Below are 22,616 nucleotides of genomic sequence, written 5' to 3' on the forward strand. Positions count from 1 at the left end.
TTTAATATGCTAGCAAAAAACAACAGAGAGAACTTCCTGTTCAAATCTCAGAAACTAGGTCAAACACAGCAAAGCACATACTGCTGTGATGCTGTGTTGTTTCCTTCAGTAAGCACAGATATACAACCATGAACATCTTGTGCTCTGGCCTACATTATGGAAAAGGATGTGAAACGCCTGGAAACAGGGCTTTCATTAGCAACCTGGCAAAAGGAGAATTCGGTGTATTTTAACACATCCCTCTTGTCAAACCTGATACACAAGAGACACATCTATTCATCTACCATTAATCTAGTCTTCATACTCTAACCACCAAGATGTGTCACAAGAAAGCCAGGCTAATCATTCTCAAAATAAAAAGCACTCAAGCCAAATGTGTGTGATAAACACGGCAGTATCAAAGCAAGCTAATGGACAAGTCTCACAGCCTCATCCTTTCTTCAATAAAGACTCAGCTTTGCTCAAGGCAAGCATCACACGTGTTTACTTCACTACGTTACAGACGATATTTTTCTCTCTTCATTTTACATTTTCAAGTGCTCTTCCATCAGCACTTATGTACATTAAGGAGTAAATCAATAAACCGTAATGATAAAATGAAGAGGCCGGGTTAAGGGCTTTTAATATGTCTGCGCTATCACACGACTACACAGTGGCCAAACAAGGCAAACAACCAGACAAATTAGAACAAGCTAAGGAAACACAGCAAGAACAAAAACTTAAAAGTAGAACTTCTTAAGAATTAATTTCTATGATGAAAAACGCCATAAAATATGAACACACAAACAATAATTTACTGTATCTCTGTCAGACAAGAGACGTTTTCATTTCAGTCCGTTTTTTTTCTTAATTCAGTGAAAGCCCAATATGTGAATATTTCAGGATGTTTAAAATGAGACTGCTCCTCCATACTCCAACATCTCTATGCGGAGGATTGATAAACCTAAAACAAAAAGCTGCATAAAATGTTTATGTGTCAAACCACCTGAAGAACACTGATTCTTTCTCTTCTCTCTGGCTAGTTTGTAATCCATTACCTCTCTAAAGATCATATTCCGTAGAGCTGAGTGGTGTTGTTTCGGACGGTGGCGAGGACTGTGGCCATGTCTTCTCCCTTCAGCAGGCTCAGCTCCTGCAGAGTATGGATGCCCATTCCCGGATGTGAAAACCGGCAGACATCTTTACTCACCTGTTAGAGAGTAAGACACACTTTTATGTACGTAGGCAAAATTTAGTGGACAAGGAGAGCACTGCAAATCTAACAAAAAAGGGGTTCATACAAAAGTTGGGCTATTATGTTACGTTATGTAATAAATGGTCAATAATATATATTTTGTACCAATGATCAATATCTGGCTAGCTTGTTTCTTTGTCCAATTCTTGGCATTGAAAACATTTTCAGATGGTATTTAGACCATCATAGGATGTTCAAACTAAAACCAAGACTAATACACAAGTCTATTCAATTTAGCAACACCTTACGGCAAAAAGGTCCACAATACTTGTTCAATAGAAGGGGAAACTCAAGAACCCATTCATCTTTAAAATGAAGATTTAAAAAGCATAATTATCCAGTAACATTATGAGAAATGTAAAGAAGCTGAACAGGACACAAAGTGACTTCAGGCTATAATTAAATTAGTAAATTAATAATTAATTAATAAAGATTCTGGGGAAAACCCTGCCTCAACAGTGACATTAAAGCAGTGTTTTGGTGTTTATAGGCATTCCTTTAAATGTACCTGTGTTGGCAGGAAATAAGGTGCATCTGTCTCCAACACAATGCGGTTAAGAGGAATCTGGCGAACAGCATCTCGGGCTTCGGTGGCTCTGGAGTAGGTGATTAAGGCAGTGAAGCCCACATACAAGTTGGGGAACTCTGTCAGGAACGGCTCAATCACTGGATAACTGTTTGTGAAACAGTGCCTGGAAACGTAAATATTAAAAGTATTCAAGAAAGAAAATTCAAAGATTAAATGTGCAACAGTTTGAAAATCCTTAAATCAAATCCTCAAGATCTCAGTCCAAGTTGGTTTGGAGCAAATTTGCGAAATTAATCTGCTGCTGAAAATGACTGTTGTTTTCTAGATGCAATTTTTGATGGACAATCACAGTCAGCACAAACCGCACTTACAAATATATTTTGCTTTGCAAATTTAAGTCCTTTAATGTGAAGCAAACAGTAACACTGGATTACATGCTGCATAATTTCTCTTCCCATAATTCCCCTCAATCCCTGTGTTGGTAGGCAGTTTGAATGCTGCACAGGAATGATGGACTCCAACAATGAAAACTATTATATAGAGAGATAAAGATAACAAATAGTATCAAAATCTTAGGGATTATAACTTTAAATGGAACAGAAATACTGCCTTTATAACATTTTTCATGTTGATAGAGAAGACAAAAAATGTGATGTAAAATGAGACTAATTAGTCATTGTTTTCCTCCGCACACACCTGTGAATTTTGTAATCCCTAGGAATACACTTCTTCATGATCGGCAGTAGGTCATCATCTGCGTCCCTACAATGGATCACCAGAGGCTTCTGCATGGCCACTGCCAAACGCAGCTGACGCTCAAACACCTTCTCAGAGAAGCAGACAAAACAAAACAAAACACGAACCACAACATTCATTATTATTTTACAGTACCATTATTTCATTCAACATAACACATTTCAGACAATTTCAAAATGATAATTAATGCCTATCTAGTTCAAGACAAATTGTTACTGGATTAAAAACTTTTACTTAACTGGGATCATGTCAAATAAGACCTTACCTCTTTTTGCCTGGAGGTGTCAGTTGAGTTTTTGTGTGAGTAGTCCAGCCCCATCTCACCAAATGCCACAGCTTTTGGATGTCGCATGGCCATCAGTATGTTGCGTTCATGGACACTTGAGTAATCTTTGGCAAAGTGGGGGTGGCACCCAAATGCCCCCCATACCATGTCTTCAGTAAGCAAACCTTCCCACAGGGCCTCCTTCACCATGATGCCTGGGTTGCAGAAGTCTGCAATACAGCCTCGAAACTCTGACGGAAAGCTGCTCTGGTACCGCCTTCGAAAACTGCTGAATGTCCCGCGGAAGCCAAGTTTTCCATAGAGCATGTCTATATGGCAGTGTGTGTCTATGAAACCAACCTGATTGACCTGATTGTAGGGGTAACTGGTCCACACAGGTTTTGCCCCCAGGGACAATCTTCTCTTAGGAGTGCCACCATGAGTAAAAGAGTAGGGGGGGTAATGGATGTTGGAGCCAGCATCTGACCACCTGCGTGTGTTTGTTGAGTTCAAGTAAGGGTTCGATACTTCTCTATTTGAGTACAGCGGGAGGGCAAAAGGATCCGATAAATTGACCATAGAGCTGGAGGAGCGAAAATTCTCAGTCTTAACTCTGGATGCCTTTGAAGGGCCAGTGTTTGGTGTTTGGGGCTCCTTAGATGAGACAATAACTGTCCTCTGTGACGGCATGAACGGCATCTTCGTGTACTCAGCAGCTGCATGGAAGGGTGCAGTGCTTTCATTAGTGGACAAAAAAGAGAGAGAGGAAGTTGAACCTCCCTGGTAATTCACCAAAGGACTTTGGTGTTTTTGGCTGACAGAAGAGCCTTTCTGAGGATTCGTGAAGCAAGACCAAGATTCTGGGATATACTCCAGAGCAGGGAAGGATGAGTTACAGTCTTCAGCTTCTGCCTCATATTTTGTATCAAATAACTCATCTTGAGAGGTTGTCTCTACAACCACAGAGTCATGTGCCAAGAAACCCTTGGGAGAATCCTCTCCTTTTAGCACAACACACTGAAAAACATAATAGTGGAACAATTACAAAAACATATCCCATTCCCCTTCAATTTTCAGTGCCTTAATAATTATTCTATCATCACAACATTTTAAGGATATTAGTTTCCTGGCTTCAGTACAAATGTGGTCACTTTTTTCAAAAACACTAAAATCATTAGCTAAATGAACAAAACTTACATCACAGACAAGAAAAATAACGTAGGACATGCAAATAAATGTTTTAAGTTATATATAAGCAAAATAAACTACAAGAAAAGAGTAAAAAAAGAGAAACAGAAAATGGTTCTTAAGAGTTAGGAGACTTACCCTTCTGTCTGTTTTTGGCACAGAGCCGTCATCTCGGCCTTGTGTGTCCTCAAACACCTGTGGGTGGGACCATTCATCTTCCTGGACAGTCCTGTTGTCTCTGGATTTATACTCAGGTTTGACCGAGGAGGGGTTAATATTTATGACAGTTCTGTCAAGTGATGTTGGACTGTGCACTTCAGTCATCACAGGTGACGATACAGGTTGCAAAGATGGGCTGTTAGTGTCAGTCCTGGGGTTGTTAGAAGTGCTGCATCCTGCATTTATGCTGCCAAGGGCAGCCATCACTGCTTTCCTGTAGATAGCCTTTGATCCCTCCTCTGGCGTCCTATCTTTCTTTTTCAAGATGAAAGAATGAGACAGAGGTGGTGATACTTGCTGGCTCTCTGTGGATTCCAGCTGCTTGGGTGAGTTGTCCATAGGTTTTTCCTGACAGTTATGGTGCAACAGGACAGATCAATTGTCATTTCATCACAAGAACTGAACATAATGCATGAGACAGCCTATTTGAGACAACGGACAGAGCCAGGTTTACAGTAAAGATTTACCTTTGAAGTTATGAATGTCTCAAAATTTTTCTTGGAAAGCTTCCTTAGCTTAACTTTGCCTATGGAGGGTGTGCTTTCACCAAGAACCTCTGCTTTCCTCTTCGGAGTGTCCAGACATAGAGCTCCCAGGCCCTCAGGTCCTGGAGAGTCACTGAGGGGCAGAGTGTCTGAATATTCATTTGGTGACATATTCCAGCGTGAGGGTGTGTCTGATCCAGCATCCCTCCTCTGAAGATGTGTGGGTGAGGTGACTACAGTTTTTAACCACTTGAATGTCAACTTCTTTCTGCTGCTGTCCATGTTGAAGATCCTAATCAAAAATACAATTTGAAAAGGAATAAGCACACCTCATCAAGGTGAAAACATGAAAGCATCACTGTTAAAATATTAAAGTTGAAAATGCCACAATCAGTCAATATACTAGATGAAAAGGATATGTCTGTCCCATGACCAGTTTAGTTAGTAAATTGAGACCTAAACAACACTCACAATAAGTAAATATATACTATTTACTGAAAAAGTGCATCTTCTCGTAACTTCCCTAAGTCTAGGTTTGCAACCAAGGGTGACCATTCATTTTCTTATTGTGTTATCCATTCACAATCGGTACAATTACTCCTGTATTTTCTTTTAACCGTCTCTTATGTCCTTTGTGAAATGAATTAGCACGTGATTACCCCTGGGTCTATTAAATCCATTTAAATTGCTTTGAAAATACAGAAAATGTAAACAGTATGGTGCACTCCAACATATCACACCGCCAACACTTGGTATGTCCATCAATTTTAGGCGCTCAGAAGTGGGAAAGTACGACATTGAAAGTAAGACCTAGTTTTAACCTTACTGATTTGGTGTGCAGCAGTATTTTAGTAAATTAGTCTGACCTGGCTTCGGTTGAAAAGACACAGAAACTGTACGGACACTCTTGAGGTTTTGGTAATGCATGAGGCCTTTAGCTTAGCATCCGCACTTTAACCAATTAACTGCTAACATTAGCTATTTACCCTTGTTTAAACTGCAGCTCATGAAGTAAATGTTCTAGCGAGCTACGACAAGACGGTTGATGGTTGCTTTTATTAAGATTTTACACTTGTTTATCACACAAACTGTTCGCTAAATAAACTACATTAATTTAACTAACTAATGTTGAGGTGTTTTTAAATTACCGTTTCCGGCTCGGCGCCTCGGCAAAGTGACTGAATGGAAGGTCAGGTGTCACTTTGTGGGACGATAAAGCCAATCTCTGCCCGGGAGATTCAACAATTTCTTGTTAACAAAGTTTCTGAACAAAAACAAGGTATGAAAAAGTGTCTTTGGCATATTAAAATTAGATTGTATTGCAAAAAAAAAGACTTTAAATAAACCGCTAGATGGTGGTAAACGACCGTTTGCCCGCAACCAAGCGACCAGATTAGGACACATCTCGCGATATCAATTATACCAACGAGGTTTTAGTTATGAGCGAAAACACCTGTCGCTTAGGTACATATAGGTACAGATAAAACGTAAATGCAAAGTGTAAATGCAGCAAACGTTAAACACAAAGTCCATTTCAAGCTCAGACGCTTGTTCAACCTACATTAAAATGTATGGTGGTTAGCTCACTGTAGCCATGGATGGATGAGTGATCAAGGCGACTAATCCACGTTCAAAAGGCAGCAGAGGATATAGGATTTTAAAACTGTGTTTAATGGTCAGCAGGGGGCACACCTTACAAGTAGGCTGCTATAAGTTAAACAATACCAAAGGGGTGTATTTTTCCATTTCCCTGCTAGATACATATACAAATTAACCTGAAATAGTCGTCGTCATGGTATATGCCAAAAGCATAAGAAGCAAAAGAATGTAATAATAATGGGACACTTTATTGAGCTCTGCAGGAAAACGTCCTCCAGCTCAAAGTGAAGGATCACATGGTACACTGTATAGGCCTATAAGAGCTCCAGTTGAGATGTTCATAAAGTTTATAAAGTTTTTTTTCCTTACTTCAGCATACAGTAGTTACACATGGCATTAAGCACATCATTGCAATGACTACATTTCTTGTGATTTACAAGTTTAGCTACTCCTTCAAACTGACAACATTTTCACTGAAAGGCAAGTCCCTCTTCAGGTAGGGAAAACTGCATCTTGACAGCTTCTTAACTGTAAAGTGATAGAAGGTTCATTATAAATAATAACCTCAGAGTGAAATCATATGATTTTAAGTAACTAAATCTGTACAGAGGGTTGAAATAATGTTAGTAACTCTTTTTTGTCAGACTTTTGGTAATCCCAGAGAGGTCTTGTAGGCACCAAAGCTGTATCCTTTACCTGTAAAGAAGGAATAAAGGAATAAATGCATCAGTCCTCTGGCCATTAAATAAAACAGTCAGAATTAAAAGGAAGGGATGGCTGACGAGCAGAATCAGCAATGACAGATTTAGGGTATGGCTCTCACGCTTCTCCACCACATGAGCTTGTGAATGTCACAGCAAGCTGATACTTATTATAAGTAACATGTTGTTGCAGTCAAAGCTTGGATCAGTACTCACATGTTGAGCCCTTCTTCTCCATGACCCAGTAACAGAAGCCTCTCCTGGCACGGTCATTAAACACATTTCTGTACTGAGGCATGTTTTGTGGTGAGGTTTTTGGTGTGTCATGATGGATGCCTAAAAAAGAACATATAATTGAAAACAGCTAGGAAGCAAATAAGAAAAACAAAAATCATTAAACACTTGCTAATGTGGGACTTACTGTATCCTTGCACCATTGAGGGAATATGATCAATAACTGCAGCTCCATCCTGAGTGAGAGGAGGTAACAGGCTGCTGGTAGTATGGTTTTGAACACGTTCATGTGATTCATACCCTAGGGCATATAAGAAAACCAATTTGGGAGCAAATTTTCCTTGGTAACATACAGTATGTTCAGAGTTCTGTCGTGATTGAACTGTACTCTCCTATTACCTCCCAGTTTTACATTATCTATTATGATCATTTGTACAAACCTGTGTCCTTCAACAAGGCAGCCTGAACTGATGCAAGATAACCTGGTGCCTAGTTGGGAATAATGTGCATAGTATCACAAGAATACAAAGTGGTTTGTGTTTTTGTTATTCATCAATCAAGAGTGATATTAGTCTGTATATGACTTTGTAAATAGAGAAGGGGTTTTTCTTTAGCTCATCTTACCATTGTTTTCATTTTGCTCCAGTGATCTGTCTGGAGATGTGGAAACATCACTGGGTGACTCCTTGGCCAAAATGTCATGCTGGTGAAGAAAATGGAAGGATCATGATTATTAGTCTCTGTATAGGTTACCATCACATCAGCCTCAACCCTGGATCCCAGCTGCAAAACAAATACTGAACGTGTGTGTGAGACAAAGAAAAAGCTCTTGACAGTGATAGAGGACTTACTGCTCTTGCCTGAAACGACTCGAGTCCCATGTTTTTTGCTTTTCTCCTGCCTGCATGTTCCTGATATTACCGCATCCGGTTCCCCTCATCTCACATTCACAAAGATAGGTTGTGTTACTTTGTCGCTTAGTAACATGTTTAGCAACAGGACCCCTGCTGCGAAAACCTGGAGCTGGTTTTAATTTCAGATTCTGACACATCACTTGGAATAGACATCCATATGTAGTCTGTCTGTGAGCTTGTACAGTCAGGCTTGTACAAGTGTTAATTATGTTAAGTTATTCAGCCTGTACAAAGATTGATATATTACAGAGAAGTTTTATGGGTATTTCTCCACAGTTGCATACTTACAAATAATGATGTTGCTTTAAAACTGAAAAATGTGCTGCTTCATTGTATATTGTTGACATTAATCAGTTTACATGTGTGTATATATATATATATGTGTGTGTGTGTGTGTGTGTGTGTGTGTGTGTGTGTGTGTGTGTGTGTGTGTGTGTGTGTATGTATGATTCCTAATATACACTCTCAATCATCCAACTGAGTCATGTCTTGTATTTAATAGTATCTCGTGTTGTCAGCACAGGTACTAACTACTTAATATCCAGAGAGAGAGTAACTATATTTCTCACAAAGTAAATGGAAGTAAGTTTTTCAATGTAACTACCCCTACCTCTGAGAAATTACAGGTAACAATTTCATGATGTTTTTAGGTTCATTGTTTCATAGTTTACATTCACTTGCTGTACTTATGTCTGAGCAAATAAAAATCCTCTTCACAGCACGTTTCAACCAGTAAGAAATATATCTTTCATTTATTTTGTACACAAATAAACAATGAAAATCGTTCAGATATAGGTATGAATGAAGGCATGAATTTAAAACAAGGTCACAGAAGAACAAAAGAGGAAAAGAACAACGAAGTAGGCAAAAATAAAATTAAATCTCCTCAGTCACAGTGTTTCACAGCCTAATCTTAAAAACCGTAAAGTCAATTTATAACTTTGTTCTACCCATGGCAAATTAGCAGCAAGACAAAACTTTAGAAGAGACCCTGCCCATTTGTAGTCGTTGGTATATTCTGACAAAAAGTCTGCATTTACCAGAATAGGCTAACTTGGAAAATGCAACTATAGTCACTCAACAGATTTCCAGACATAAAGTGCTAAAGCTGAAGAACAATGATGATTGCTCAACAATTCAGTTTCTGCTGGCTTTAATAGCTAGTATAACAAAGCAAGATGTTTTTCATTAAACTGGCACTTTCAGTCATTCTCCATAATATTAACAACATATATCTCCCTGGAACTCCAGTCAAATGTAACTATACACTTTAGTTTCCTCTATAAATTGTGATATTGTGAATTGGACAGAAATTCAACTACAACACTGATTCCATGACAAAAATATTCTTATGAGTTCTGTCTCATGCAAAACAGATCGATGGGATTTTTTTGGGAGTTAATGTATGACTGTATTTTGCAGAATAAAGAAGAGCGTAACATAATTAAGTAAGTATTAAAGGCTAAAATTTCTCCATTTCTCAAGTGGCCTTTGAGGAATAAACATCAAAATCCTTAGATAACATTTTAGAGTGCAAACAATACTTTTCCATAGAAGATACTGTCATCACATTATATAAAAACTCCACTTATTGAAAGGAAAAAGCTACATAATTTTTTTCTACTGAGAAAGACATTTGCTAAAGCCAGTGAGGGAAAATGATAAACAGGCAGCGGATCAATTTGGTCTAATTGCAGCAAATGTAAGATCTCTGGTGACGTCTGGTGCAACAGCCACGGACACATCCAAGAATTACCTTGATACATTTTATCTTCTTTTTCAGTATGTCTTGTCTTTTTGATGCGCTGTACAGTAATGCTGTCCAAAAGTGATCAACGTCCATGCAGTTTCATGTCATGTCATTCCTCCTGGCCTTGGATCCTCTCCAGCAGATGCTGCTCTACTCGCTGGTTCATGCGGTGCAGATCTTTCAGCACACTGGGCTGATCTTCCAGCTCCTCATGGAGACACCGTGCTATTTCCAACCTCCTGTAGTCTTCTGGTCGCACAAGACGTCGAATAACCTGAAGAGCACGATCCTTGAGGCTGTAAACTGTATGAACCAATCAAATGTTTACAATATGTTAAGCAAAGACTGTTTTTCGAATATGTTTCACTTCACTTTAAATCATTACAACAACAAATTGATACCAGTGTAAAGGAGAAAAAGAAGACCTGAGTGGATTATGGTAAATCAAATTGTATGTGTTCTCATAGAGATGTGGCAGGCTTGTGTTTGGTTTCAATTGCCACAATGAACACAGCGTGAAAACCACAAGTTTCTTAAACATTCACACACCCTCAGTCAACATCCACACTGCACTCTTGACAGTAATTGGTCTGTATGGCACGTGACTTGCCGTGTTCCTTTATGTGTACATAAAGACCTAATTCAATAAGGGCTAATTATTAGGAGGTACATACAGAGATATGAATAATTTTTGATTTAGTTACTTACTAAACTTACATCAGAAATCGTACACATTACTTATATAACATAGTCCCTGAATTAAATTCCTGTCAATCAAGATTATGTGGTCTGTGGCATGCAAAGCTTTAGAAAATTCAAAAATCACTGAGGGACTCTCAGTGAAAATCATTCAAAGCTAGATCTGTGGATAATTTAAGGGATTTCTGGATCTTTTAATATAATTTTGTGAAATTTTGAGCACCACAAGCCAAATGCCTTTCATCTGTTTAATTGCAGTGTGTCTTAGAACACTGCCAGATAAAACCAAATATACATGTATGACCACATAAAACTAAGGCCAAGTAGAAAATGCTATTACTATTTATGTAATTTGGCCATTTAAACCATCAGAGTGGAAACACAGTGCTGTAATCAATGGCAATATGAAAGCTGTTCAAAATGCATAAATATGACTTAGTCTGGGATTTGCTGCCAGTCTAAATGTGTTCAGAGGCAGGTTACAGTCTAACGGGCTTATTACACACTGCATCATAAATACACTTTGATGGATAATATTTTAGGTAATTTGGCTAATCATACCTGGTAAAGTGATATTAGCAAATGTAGCATTTCCACCCTCTGTTGGTTTAGGAAGAAACAGCTCTTTGCTGTTCACCTTAAGTGGCTCATCAGTCTCTGCATCCCTAAACATCCACGGGTGACCTGGGAAGAACATGCAAATAAAACACTTTTAAAAAATAGTTGGTACTACACAACCTACTGGTGAAAATACTTCGTCGACAACAGACCCGCTATTTAAACAGCAGATCGAGACATCAATACTCGATGCTCAAATCTGAGACAAAGTAGCCAACGCTTATTCTAAAAGTTGTTATACTGGAAGAGCTGCGTTACCGACGAATGTGTTCATTCTCCGTCCCGTGCCTGGCTGTATGACATGGTACGGCTGAGGTTCCCCGCGGTAATCTATCCACAGTGGTCGCACCACACGGGGAGTACGGTTACAGAAGACAGCATTGATTTGTATTTGGGTGTTCAGGGAGCGGACAAGGGGAAGAGACTGCTCTCCCTCTTGAGGCATCGGTAGCAAATTCACCTCCAAACTGTGGGCGCAACGAGATTAGCCGTTTAGCTAAAGTTAGCTAGCAGCTAGCTAACAAGATATTCATAAATGAAGCCCGTTGTCGACCCCGGAGATTGTCGAATTTCTGAGGCGTGTCACAAACTCAGTCCAGTTAGATTGTGTCGTTCATAAAACCGACGACTAGCAACTTCTTCATAACACTGCAGCGAAGAAACGGTCTCTTGTTACATCTTCTTCTCAACTATTTTGTTTACTTTTTCTCTTCCGGTAAGATAGTGAGACGTCAAACTCTTTTGGACTGTGATTGGTCGAGGGAGGCATGACGACATCTCTGTGTCACAGATGATACGTTTCATACGTGACTTTGGGAAACAAGAAAGAAAATAAACAGAACTTTATCTGAAAACAGAATTAATTACTTAACGTTATTAATCGTCAATCAATCATTTACCAATGCTTTACTGACCAGTAATGAATAAAAACAACTTTTTGCTTGCCAGGTTGTGGAGAATCCTAAACCAGCATCATGACACTTTACCAGCTTAAATTCATTCTTGACAGCAGTGTCTGTAGATACCTACATTAAAGTACATTTATATGGTATTTGTACTTCATTTAAGAATTTCCATTTTCTGATATCTTGTTTTTACTCAATTAGGCCACATTTCAGAGACATACTGTACCTTTACTCCAGTACATGAATGAATGTAAGCTCCACCCAGTTTTATCCCCACATAAAACACAGGGGCACAGCTGTAGAGACCTTCCTGAGCACGACCACCCTCAGCTCCAGAGATTATTCCCAACCTGAACTCGACCTCAACAGCTTCAATTTACCCTCAATAATATTTGAACATAACTATTTATAAAGGTAGGTAGAAATTAAATGCCTTGGTATTTTGATAGGGCAACATAAACTTTTCCTCAGAATGAAAAGTGTCAGTAATATTGTAGTAACAGACCCGGTTATGGCATATAGTAAAATACAGAAGTTTTAAGAATAATTTGTATTTTGGAACAAAAAGAGTTTCTGTATAATTAGGTTAAATGTTTTTTTGTTTTTTTTTAAATTCCCTGACTGTCTGTTTTTCAGTCAGTTGGCAGGTCTGAACTCTTTCACAATCCAAGCACTATGCGTCCTCTGAATGGCAGTGGCTTTGTGGATGCGGAAGACGTGGAGAGAGATGAGAGTCTGGCCAAAGCGGAGATCGCGCTGCTCAGTGTCATCTTCGTCAGCGCCTCCATCCTCAACACCGCCGTGCTGCTCGTCCTCTGGAGACAGCGCAAACAGATGTCCAGGATGCGCGTCTTCGTGTTTCACTTGTGCCTGGCGGACCTGGTGGTCGCTTTCTTCCAGGTGTGCCCGCAGCTCATGTGGGAGATCACAGACAGATTTGTCGGGCCAGACCTGGTGTGCCGCCTGGTGAAGTACCTGCAGGTTCTGGGCATGTTCTCGTCGACTTACATGATCGTGGTGATGACGGTTGACAGATACCAAGCTGTCTGCAACCCAATGGTGAAGTTCCAGCGGGCACGCACGAGACTGAACATCCCTGTATGCGTCGCCTGGGGGATCTCTCTGCTGGGCAGCCTGCCACAGGTTTTCATTTTCTCACAGGTCGAGGTTGCACCCGGTGTGTTTGACTGCTGGGCTAAATTTATCCAGCCATGGGGACTGCAGACTTACATATCCTGGACCACGCTGGTCATATTCGTTTTACCTGTTATTACAGTTGTTGTTTGCCAAGTGCGCATCTGCCGGGCCATCCACATCAACCTGTACCAAAAGACCCAACAACGGGGCAGCGAGGGTCTCCCTCTGCCATCCAGAGCCAGCGGTGTGGCCGGCATGTCCAAAGCCAGGGTCAAGACGCTGAAGATGACTGTGGTTATCGTGTTGGCTTATATTGTCTGCTGGGCTCCCTTCTTCACTGTGCAGCTTTGGTCCGCCTGGGACACACACGCGCCAAAAGAAAGTAAGTTATTACGAATTTCTGACTTGTACTCTGTTTGATTTGGATCTTTTTTTTCTTCTTTAATGTGTATTTTAATTTGGTTTTCTTTCTAAATACATGTTCACTAATTATAAAGGCTAAAGTTGGAGTCTCGCTGTCCGAGAAGTGCGTAATTACGCGCAAAACCCATAACATCTTAACACATATAATGACACTTTATTGCAACACTGTGACGCTTTGCTCTTCTCCTGTCCTTCCAGCTGTGACTTTCACCATCCTGATGTTGCTGGCCAGTCTGAACAGCTGCGCGAACCCCTGCATTTATCTTCTGTTCAGCGGTCAGTTTCCCAAAAGCCTGCTGACACTCCTTTGCCCACGGCAGTCAAAAGATTCAATGCATGAGGAGGCGACGCTGGTCAGCACGTTGTACATGAGCTTTAAAAACGTCTCTGAGTCCAAATGAGGGCCATGGAAAGGGGGAAAACCTGTATATGGAAAAGCGTGCGAAGTCGGTGCGTGTTACGGAGCTGCCTCTGAGCTCTCTCTCTGTACTTGGACAGAAGATGTGAGGACAGGACATACTGCGTCTCTCTGGGTCTCTGACATATTAAAATATGGTTTGTCATTGAAGCAGTCCTCCATGAGTGAGACCAGCGCTCCAGATGTTGCGGGATGTTGACGGATGACAAAAGCAAATGGGGTTTTGTTGGACTATTAGAGGCAACACAAGTAATCAGTGTAGGCTCTGTAAATCGTTGGTTTGGTTCGTGTAATCACTTTGTTATGACTGTGACAGTTTGTGATACAAAAATATTCTTCACATCTAATAGAAGCTGGGTGTGGAAATCAGAAACACGTTTGCATTTTCAGACAGATTCAGTGACTGAATTTCCGATAAAGCAGTTCAGGAACTTAACTATTATTTATGTTATTCTGTGTTTTGGCAAAACTGGCATCTCGCATCAGTGGAATTGGGGTAAATGCCAGTAACTATACAACAGTTCATTAAATTATACCACAGTCCTTTGAGCTGAGCTCAAAGACCTAAATGTATAAGATACTGTATCTATAGCTTTATTTTCCAAAAAGAAAGCAAGCACAACTGTGTTTTCATGAATACAGAATAGATAAAAACATATTGTTTAAAGCTGATGCAACACGTGCCTGCCTCAAAAAATTGTAACATGTCTTTATTTAAAAATTGTGAGATACATTTATCACTTCTATAAACAATCTCTCCCTCTTAGAATCAAACAGTCACAGGAGTGACTCTATTTGTAAAATATTGTTTATGCTATAAATGTGGATTAAAGTCATATTCTCACAACTGCTCTGTCTTTTTACACGTTTACATAAATGTTATACACAATGTGTATTTTTGAAAATCCAAAAATGACAAATTAAGAGCATAGTTATGATAATAATATTCAAAGACAATTTACCATAAGGTTGTTTACAATGAGCCACCTGAGGTTAACTTGTGATAATTCTCACTGAAACAAGGGCCACACTGTCTACGCTGTGAATGTATCTTTCCAGTATATATATATATATATATATATATATATAACAGTATGTAATGAACCGATATTAGCCAGATTCAAACCTGGTGTATATCACATATGGTATTTGCAGTAACTGCAGGGCGACACTTAGTCTGAGCATGAAGGATTTTCACATCGAAGGAGCAGCATACCAAAGACTGACACAGCCTGAAAAATGTTACACAAGCACACAGCACATATACAGGGAACATGGCCTTTTTATTTTCAGCTCCATCCAGGTGAGTACAAATGAGGATAAAAATGCTTTTATCAATGTAAAAATGATTGTGATCAGGGCTTTAGGTCAAACCTGAAAATTAGTCAATGGCCATCATTTTCTTTCAGCTGTTATTTTGTCCAATTAGGAAACTAATGCTGTGTCATTAGATCAGATTGGAGGCAGGTCATTAGTATCTGTTGCCTTTGTGATAGTGTGAATATGTCCCACAGCAGCGAACAGATCAGTCTGCAACAAGCTTATGGGATGGTTTTTGTTAGTGTCACTGGGGCAGCTTCAGTTTCATCCAAGAAAGTTAATGTGGCTCATTATTTTGACCTTCGTGACCAGCAGTTATATAATCTCCTTACTGTGTGCAGTGCTATTGTTATTTTTGTCACTGCTATTGTTACGTGTCACCTGTTTTAGGTGCCACTTAGGATTTGTTTCATAAAGGAATGTTTCAACATCTTTATGATTATTAATAATCAAAATGTCAAAATAATCTGCAGCATATTACAACATGTTGTGCAGATGTAGCTTTTAGCTTCCTCCTGGTGAGGAATCCTTCTGATACCTTCTCCACATGCAAGTCAGCGCTCTCGACTGGTTTTAGTACTAGAGAGGCAAAAAAATTGTTGAGCAGTCCTGAGGTTTGTCATTATAAAGGGCTTGAACCGAGATTGTGTTGCTGAAGAGCAGTCTACCCACAAACTACATTACTCTGCCAACATCAGTCTAATCTGTCTCCAGTTGCAGGGACACTGAACAGGAGAGGAACTGCTGACCTCTTGTAAATCAAATGAAGTCAAGCATTTCAGTGTTCCACTCCAGCGAAGTCAGGCACTTGTTGTAAGGAAAACTTGAACACCCACTGAGAACATGGATGGGTTATGAGAAAAATCAGCCCCTAGGCACAGACAGGCAAGAGACCCCAGAGCCCTCCTCCAGAGAACCCCCAGACTGATGAGGTTTTTGTCGTCCTTTTGTGTTTCTTTGTTGTTGTTTTGTGTCTTTCAATTGAGCTCTGTGACTTTCAAACACACCTGTTTGGTATCCATCCATGTTTGAGAGTAACTCCAGTCTCGATGATTTTGGTGGTTTGACATGGTTGAGGTAAACTTGCAGGATATGATTCACACAGGTCTGCACACAGGTAGTATGTGAGGTTTTGAAACTGTCCCTCTCTACAGTTCATAAGCACGTTCTGCATATATACTGTATATGTGGTACTGTGCAAATGTTTTAGTCACTTGAGATGAATATAACATTTATCTTATTTTGACTAAACTTTTTAGCTGTAGACTGGTTGGTTTCTGGGTATCTGGGGAAATAATGACACTGCCATGTCTAGTGGGGCCTTAACAATGGGGCCCCTTGACCAGAATGTTAATCCAGGCCATGCACTGACTGACCGGAGCTGCATCACTCTGTTGTTTCCCACACTTTGTTTTGATCTGTACGGTGTTGACTTTGCACAAGAAAAAGGTGAGAGCCTGGCAGTTTTGAAACCTAGTTTCAGAAGATAAAAGTTGAACATGGCCTTTTACCGGCTCCAAATAACACTCCAGTTACAGCCATGAACAAAACACACACTCCAGCATCCACTCACCATCTCCAGCGCTATCTTCTTCTTCATCCTCCTCTTCATTATCTGATGAAAGTCACGAGGAAGGTCCTACTTCTGCCGTGCTCGTCCTGCTCCTTTTTGTCTGCAGGGGCAAGGAGAGGATGCTGAAGACGTGAGACAGTTTCATTTAAAGACCTTACATCATGGCAAAAGTGAGTGTCGCAACATGACACAAGCTGGTCAGCCACCATCAGCGAGGTCTCTCACAGGTAGAAATCTCGCAGCAGACAGGTGTTTCCAGATGTGACATTCAAGCTGTTCTCCAGAATCACAAAGAGACAGGAAAGGTTGAGCAGATGAGAGACACATCAAGCTGACTTCTACAAGGATAAGAGTCTGTAGGCAACAGTGATGCACATGTGGAGGTTCCTTTGGGGCTGTATTTCTGTGAATGGAGGTGGGGGTCTAGTCAGAATTAGTGGCCTCCTCAAGGAGAACAGGTAGCTTCTTATCCATCACACAATCCCATCAGGGAGACGTATGATCCAAACACACAGCCAGAGTGATAGAGAGCTATCTTCAGAGACAAGAAGAACAAGGAGTCCTGCAACAGATGGTCTGGCCCTCACAGAGTCCTGATCTCAGCATCTCGGAGTCAGTCTGGGATACATGAGGAGACAGAAGACACTGAGACAGCACCATCCTAAGTTTGTGAATAGATGTCTCTGCCGTGTTCACTGTTCACTTTTCAAATGATTTTTTAAAAGAAACTTTGACGAAAACCTTTCCCCTTACTTTATTTTTTTTGTTTTTGTTAAAAGTCAGATTAAAGAATTATTAAATTTGAAAGTGACAAGTTTGTGTCTTTGTTGAGCTGCTTGCTGAACTGCTTACTGAGAGGTTTGTGTTGTCCACTGCCACCGTTTACTGTTGTCTTGACCACACAGAGAGACCATAAACAGCTGATTGTGCTTTTTTCACATTATTATTATCCTCATCAGACCCATGTGGTCACAATCAACTGCACATTCAACTAATTATATGTTAAACAAGCAGGAAATGTGACTGGATATACGTTTCATAATCAACAGGTCCAACAGACTTCTAATCCCTATTTCAATTTACTGCTCTGGATTGAGTCACGTTGTAAAGATAATTGGCCTTTTCCCCATGTGGATCCCTTTTTTTACATGGGCTGCTACCATTACCTGATTTCCCCACAGACATCAGTAATGTTTCATCTTTCATCTTTAAATAGCTGCTTTAAATAGCTAGGTTCAATCTGATTAATGAAATAATACAATTCAGCCTTGTGTCCAATTACTGGTAACCCCACACTCATAAAAAACACAAAGCTGAATAATGTTGTGTGGAGAAGAGAGCAGACAAGTCGACTATGTAAAGGATATTTCTCTAACTATTTGATCTCATTCCAGACATAAAACAGCATGTATTACTCAAGTTTGTTTCGCTGTATTAGACACATAGACATCTTTAGTTGGGATTAAATTGACAAGAACATTACATAAGCCCAAATAATTGTATCAGCCTGGCTTAAGACATTTTCTACAACATGCTCACTGGCTGTAATTGAAAATAATGATGCCTAATATGTGCTTGCATCACTTAAACACACGCACATGTTCACATGGACTGGTACAAATAAATGAATACAGTGACAAACATCTTACATCACACATAAATGAGCTTGTTAGAGCACACATCATCTTTATCAGCAGATGGAGTTTGCTCAGTTGTCACTGAGCTAAATATAGTCAGAGCACTTTTTGGATGTCTCCACCGTGCAGGGGGACATATTAAACTTGCTGTGTGATATGACCGAGGGCTTAAAGTGCGCAGAGAAACAGAGAGGTCGGTCATCTAAACTGCTCCATGACCGCTGAGGGAACTCTATCTGCTCGTGAAGACTATGAGATACAGTTGAGGGCTCCACAACAGGTGAGGAAGCGGATCTTGAATGTTGTTTTTGTTTTTGTTTCGCAAGGACAAGAAGGAACAGTTAAAGGGGAACTGCAACAATTTTACACATCAAAGTTTGATTCTTGGGGAGTACCACTGCATATGTGAAAAGAAGTAGTGTAAAGCCTCCAGTGTCTCCAGAGCTACATTGGATAGTACATACATAATACATTTTAATATCGCATCTGAATCTCTGACCAAACTGTCAGAGCTTGAGTTGCATTATGGGTAATGTAGGCACCATGTTGTCACAAAGTAGAAAAACGTGTCTGCTGCAGATATCTCTGCCTACCTCTGCGTCCAACACCCACCCCCCTTTGTTTTTTTTGTTTTTTTTTAAATGGTCAATGTTAGAGAAATGCAATGTTAAATCTGTGGAGTGGGCCCACTATTTTAAACCCAACATATACTGTATGTTGTTCTGGTTCTCCTGGCTTTTGTTGTTTAAGCCTCTAGAGCCATGACAGAAAAAAGTGTCACACTGGCCTAAGGAATAAAAATAAGCAAGCAGCTGTGGTAATGGTTAACACAGAATTGATCCTAAAATGTAAAATTACTATAGTTAGACCTGAGAAGACCAACATCAAAGAAGATCAAAAGTAGATCTTGAACAATTAGTCAGTTAAGTTAAGTCATCATTAAAATCATAGTTTGAGTAGGCTGTACAAGGCGCAGACACGTACCTGTCAAAAGCGGACGCTGAAGGAGAAGAGCAATGGCAGTGACACTGTTCGGGAAATTTACTCCATGGAAAAAATGATGGATCTGCTGAGAGTTAAAAGAAATGTTTTTGACCGGGAAATTGGAAAAGCGGGTAATTTGCATGAAACGTGATGCCAAACAAGTCACAGTTTAACTGTGGAATACCTGGAAAAGGGCTCTCTAATAGTTCAAGGTAAAGCACTAATTTAACAGCAAAAACACATACAAACTGTTTCATAAAGCAAGAAACTTTACTCGAGAGAAACAGATACAAAGACCGCTGAAGCCACAAAACAAGTCAAGATTATTATTGAGATATGAGAAATCACGTGTTGCACGTCTCAGACATTATCTAACTCTTTACTATAAATCCTCTTCTTTGAGGGACCCTCACGTTCAAGTCATCAGTGAAGCACAGTGGTCGACATGTCTCCTCTCCCACTCACAGAGTCTGATTAGACTCTCACTGTGTGAGCATACAAATGATCCTCCATCAACGTGTACCTGCACGAGAGATTAATACACTGCAAGCACATCGTATGCAAACACATGGAAGCACACAAGCACACTGAAGGCACATGTTGATTTGTTTGTAGATGCGAAGATTTACAAATTGTGAAAAGACATCACAGATCTCTGTTTACCTGCTTGTTAAAGCTCAATTCATCAGCTGGACAAGGGCTCTGACTTTACACACACACACACACACACATACACATATTGCACTCCCTGCTCTGAGTGCCCTGCTGAAATATATTGAACATCTCTGGTGACAAACACATGAGATCAGAGGAGGGTCACAGGATAACTGCATGTTTATTTTACTCTGTGGTACAATGAGGGTCATGGAAAAACAAGCAAAGACCTTCTTTGGAACCGGCCCACTGATTTTCCTCAGTGAAGCGTCTATTTTATTGTTGGGGATGAATGAAAGTCTGACAGCCTGGCTAACACTGGCTCAGTGATATGACAGAGAATATAATTAACAGAGGCATTACACAAGATTTTAGATTTTACAAGTTATTCTTATGGCGAAAACCTCTCCTTTATGAAACAAAATGGTGTGATGATATGACAGTGAAGTGAAAGTGATTTAAAGAAAAGAGAGAACGATATCTGTTCTGAGGAAGCTCACAGTCTGATTACTGAGGTACTACCACGAGAACATGTAGATCAGTGAAAAGATTAAATCCAAACAAAATGCTTGAGATGACAAAGTGAATTATATTCTTATTGAGCATCTATTGAGTGCAACTCAAAAAACTGTAGACCTACTGTATGTGACACTGAGCTTAAGCCGCAACAACAACACATGAGATTTTCTAAATGGGTTCTCTTTAAAAGGAATAGGTTGACATTTTTGGAAATATACTTTGATGCAGAGAGTTAGATGAGATGTCTGTTGCAGCCAGCAGACAGTTAGTTTCATATTCATCCTAAAGATAAGAGTGGGACCAATCTTCTCATCAGCTCTCCCAAACAGCCTTAAATTTACCAAAATGTCAAACTTTTCCTTTAAGAAAATATCCAGACACATTTCATTAGACAGATTCAAGACGTTTTCTTATTGCGTTCAATTACTCTGCTCACTGATGACAAGATTTTTGTCCAATAATTCCCTGTGTCATGATGAGATATAAGAAATAAGAGTCAGATTCTACCAACAGTAGAACGCCAGTTATATTACGCAACAAATGCTATAATTGCCTCTTATTTACAGTTACATTTATACAAACGTGAGCCAGCACCTTGCAACAAAATCGCAAGAAGTAGAATCCTGAAAACTTTGAGACTACAAGCCAAAGAGAATCCTAAAAAACGAAATCCTAAAAAAATGAATTCAAAGCCTCATCACCACTTTGCCATTCACAATCTTTCATTCACGTCTGCGCTTCACTGCTTCCTCAAACTTGTCAGAAGACACAGAGCCGGAGTGTATAGGCACACCATTTTAAAACGCCACACAATGTGAACAAACCAAACGACAAAGGGTAAACTTCTCTTCTCACTCTCTCACCGTTTTCATTCGCTTTGACCTTTAAAACAAGCAGTCTGCCATGAGGCACCAAGACATCTCAAATTTTCACTTCACAGAGATAACACTTGTTTCTTAAAGGACATCATCTAAAAAGACAATGAGCTTTAGTTGAATACAAAACAGACACGCCTATATCAAGTATAGTACACATTATCATTATTTTCACCTCAGTTTTTTTTTATTAAACAAAAACTGATGTGATAATAAATTTTAAAAAAAAAGCACTATTTCTCCACACTTGAATGAGTATGTTGAATTAATCCTCAATCTTCTTGCATACAAAAATACATCCAATTAAATTCAAAGATTCAAAATATCTCCCATCACGACAGATCGACACATACTACATGAGTGCAACTCTCATTCAACCAGCTTCCTCTACTGACCTACGGCAGCTGAAGACACAGAAAACATATCTGATAAACCGCACACACGATCTGAATGCTAAGTGAATTCACTGTATGTTTTTACAACAAATTAAAGTAGGGTAACGGAGCCTACTTGTCGATGATATGTCTATCTCAACTACATGCAGTCACACTCTGCATTATATGGAGAAAAGGAGTTGAGGGGAAATTATACATCAAGCATAGCGTTTGTGTGTGTTTGTGTGTGAGTGTCTGCAGCTACCAAGAAAACAGCTGGACAGGGGAGCTGCATGCTAGGATGTTACCACGTGTCATGGAATCAATCTGTTATTCTTCATCTCTTTCCCACTTTATCACAACGCACAGAGTCGTCTCACCACTGCCTCCACAATTAAGGAACCTTTAAGAACAATCACTGCCTCCATCCTGTTCTAATTTACTCATAGAGTGCCATTTAGAGGCCGCATGACCTTTTCACTAATATGATGGATTTGCTGCCAGGGGTGACAGGTAGGGTGTGATGCATTGATTACTAGAAGTAATCATGGCCAGAGAGTGGCTGAAGATCCAGGCTTTGGGGGCGGGGGGGGGGGGGGGGGGGGG

The 22,616-nt window shown here is 39.9% G+C and overlaps 3 protein-coding genes and 2 long non-coding RNA genes across 5 annotated transcripts in view; 2 read left to right on the plus strand and 3 right to left on the minus strand.

The window, feature by feature from the left end:
* Positions 1-610: 610 nt before the first annotated feature.
* On the minus strand, positions 611-4,970 carry tatdn2 (TatD DNase domain containing 2). Its single transcript, XM_023423471.2, has 6 exons — positions 4,659-4,970; positions 4,111-4,539; positions 2,785-3,801; positions 2,460-2,587; positions 1,743-1,926; positions 611-1,189 (listed from the first exon to the last, which is right to left on the minus strand). The coding sequence occupies exons 1-6, from the start codon at positions 4,956-4,958 to the stop codon at positions 1,049-1,051; spliced, it is 2,199 nt and encodes a 732-aa protein (XP_023279239.1). The 5' UTR covers positions 4,959-4,970; the 3' UTR covers positions 611-1,048.
* Positions 4,971-6,502: 1,532 nt separating this feature from the next.
* On the minus strand, positions 6,503-7,905 carry LOC147818111 (uncharacterized). The gene is made up of 4 exons (XR_015438308.1): positions 7,835-7,905; positions 7,398-7,699; positions 7,193-7,312; positions 6,503-6,971 (listed from the first exon to the last, which is right to left on the minus strand). It is a non-coding gene; the product is annotated as an uncharacterized LOC147818111 (long non-coding RNA).
* A 942-nt stretch (positions 7,906-8,847) lies between these two features.
* On the minus strand, positions 8,848-11,920 carry vhl (von Hippel-Lindau tumor suppressor). The gene is made up of 3 exons (XM_023423727.2): positions 11,450-11,920; positions 11,135-11,257; positions 8,848-10,177 (listed from the first exon to the last, which is right to left on the minus strand). The coding sequence occupies exons 1-3, from the start codon at positions 11,634-11,636 to the stop codon at positions 9,984-9,986; spliced, it is 504 nt and encodes a 167-aa protein (XP_023279495.1). The 5' UTR covers positions 11,637-11,920; the 3' UTR covers positions 8,848-9,983.
* A 203-nt stretch (positions 11,921-12,123) lies between these two features.
* Positions 12,124-14,921, plus strand: LOC111667870 (vasopressin V2 receptor-like). Its single transcript, XM_023423725.2, has 3 exons — positions 12,124-12,510; positions 12,733-13,615; positions 13,855-14,921. The coding sequence occupies exons 2-3, from the start codon at positions 12,772-12,774 to the stop codon at positions 14,055-14,057; spliced, it is 1,047 nt and encodes a 348-aa protein (XP_023279493.1). The 5' UTR covers positions 12,124-12,510; positions 12,733-12,771; the 3' UTR covers positions 14,058-14,921.
* Positions 14,922-18,641: 3,720 nt separating this feature from the next.
* The window catches only part of LOC147818112 (uncharacterized), a 14,118-nt gene continuing 10,143 nt past the window's right edge, over positions 18,642-22,616 (plus strand). The window contains exon 1 of the long non-coding RNA XR_015438309.1: positions 18,642-18,884. This is a non-coding gene — a long non-coding RNA (uncharacterized LOC147818112). The remainder of the gene's footprint in view (positions 18,885-22,616) is intronic.

This window comes from Seriola lalandi, unplaced genomic scaffold (genome assembly GCF_002814215.2).
Source record: "Seriola lalandi dorsalis isolate HSWRI2012SDOR001 ecotype SW California unplaced genomic scaffold, Sedor1 jcf7180002054692, whole genome shotgun sequence".
In the NCBI taxonomy this organism is placed as follows: Eukaryota; Metazoa; Chordata; class Actinopteri; order Carangiformes; family Carangidae; genus Seriola; species Seriola lalandi.

Coding starts and splice junctions, on each gene's coding strand:
- vhl (XM_023423727.2), bottom strand. CDS start 11,636: ATGCCTCAAGAGGGAGAGCAGTCTCTTCCCCTTGTCCGCTCCCTGAAC. Junction 11,258..11,449: donor GAGAATGAACACATTCGTCG/GTAACGCAGCTC, acceptor TGTTCTTCCCAG/GTCACCCGTGGATGTTTAGG. Junction 10,178..11,134: donor TGCTAATATCACTTTACCAG/GTATGATTAGCC, acceptor TGGTTCATACAG/TTTACAGCCTCAAGGATCGT.
- tatdn2 (XM_023423471.2), bottom strand. CDS start 4,958: ATGGACAGCAGCAGAAAGAAGTTGACATTCAAGTGGTTAAAAACTGTA. Junction 1,927..2,459: donor AGGGATTACAAAATTCACAG/GTGTGTGCGGAG, acceptor TTACGTTTCCAG/GCACTGTTTCACAAACAGTT. Junction 1,190..1,742: donor CTTATTTCCTGCCAACACAG/GTACATTTAAAG, acceptor ACTCTCTAACAG/GTGAGTAAAGATGTCTGCCG.
- LOC111667870 (XM_023423725.2), top strand. CDS start 12,772: ATGCGTCCTCTGAATGGCAGTGGCTTTGTGGATGCGGAAGACGTGGAG. Junction 13,616..13,854: donor CACACACGCGCCAAAAGAAA/GTAAGTTATTAC, acceptor CTGTCCTTCCAG/CTGTGACTTTCACCATCCTG.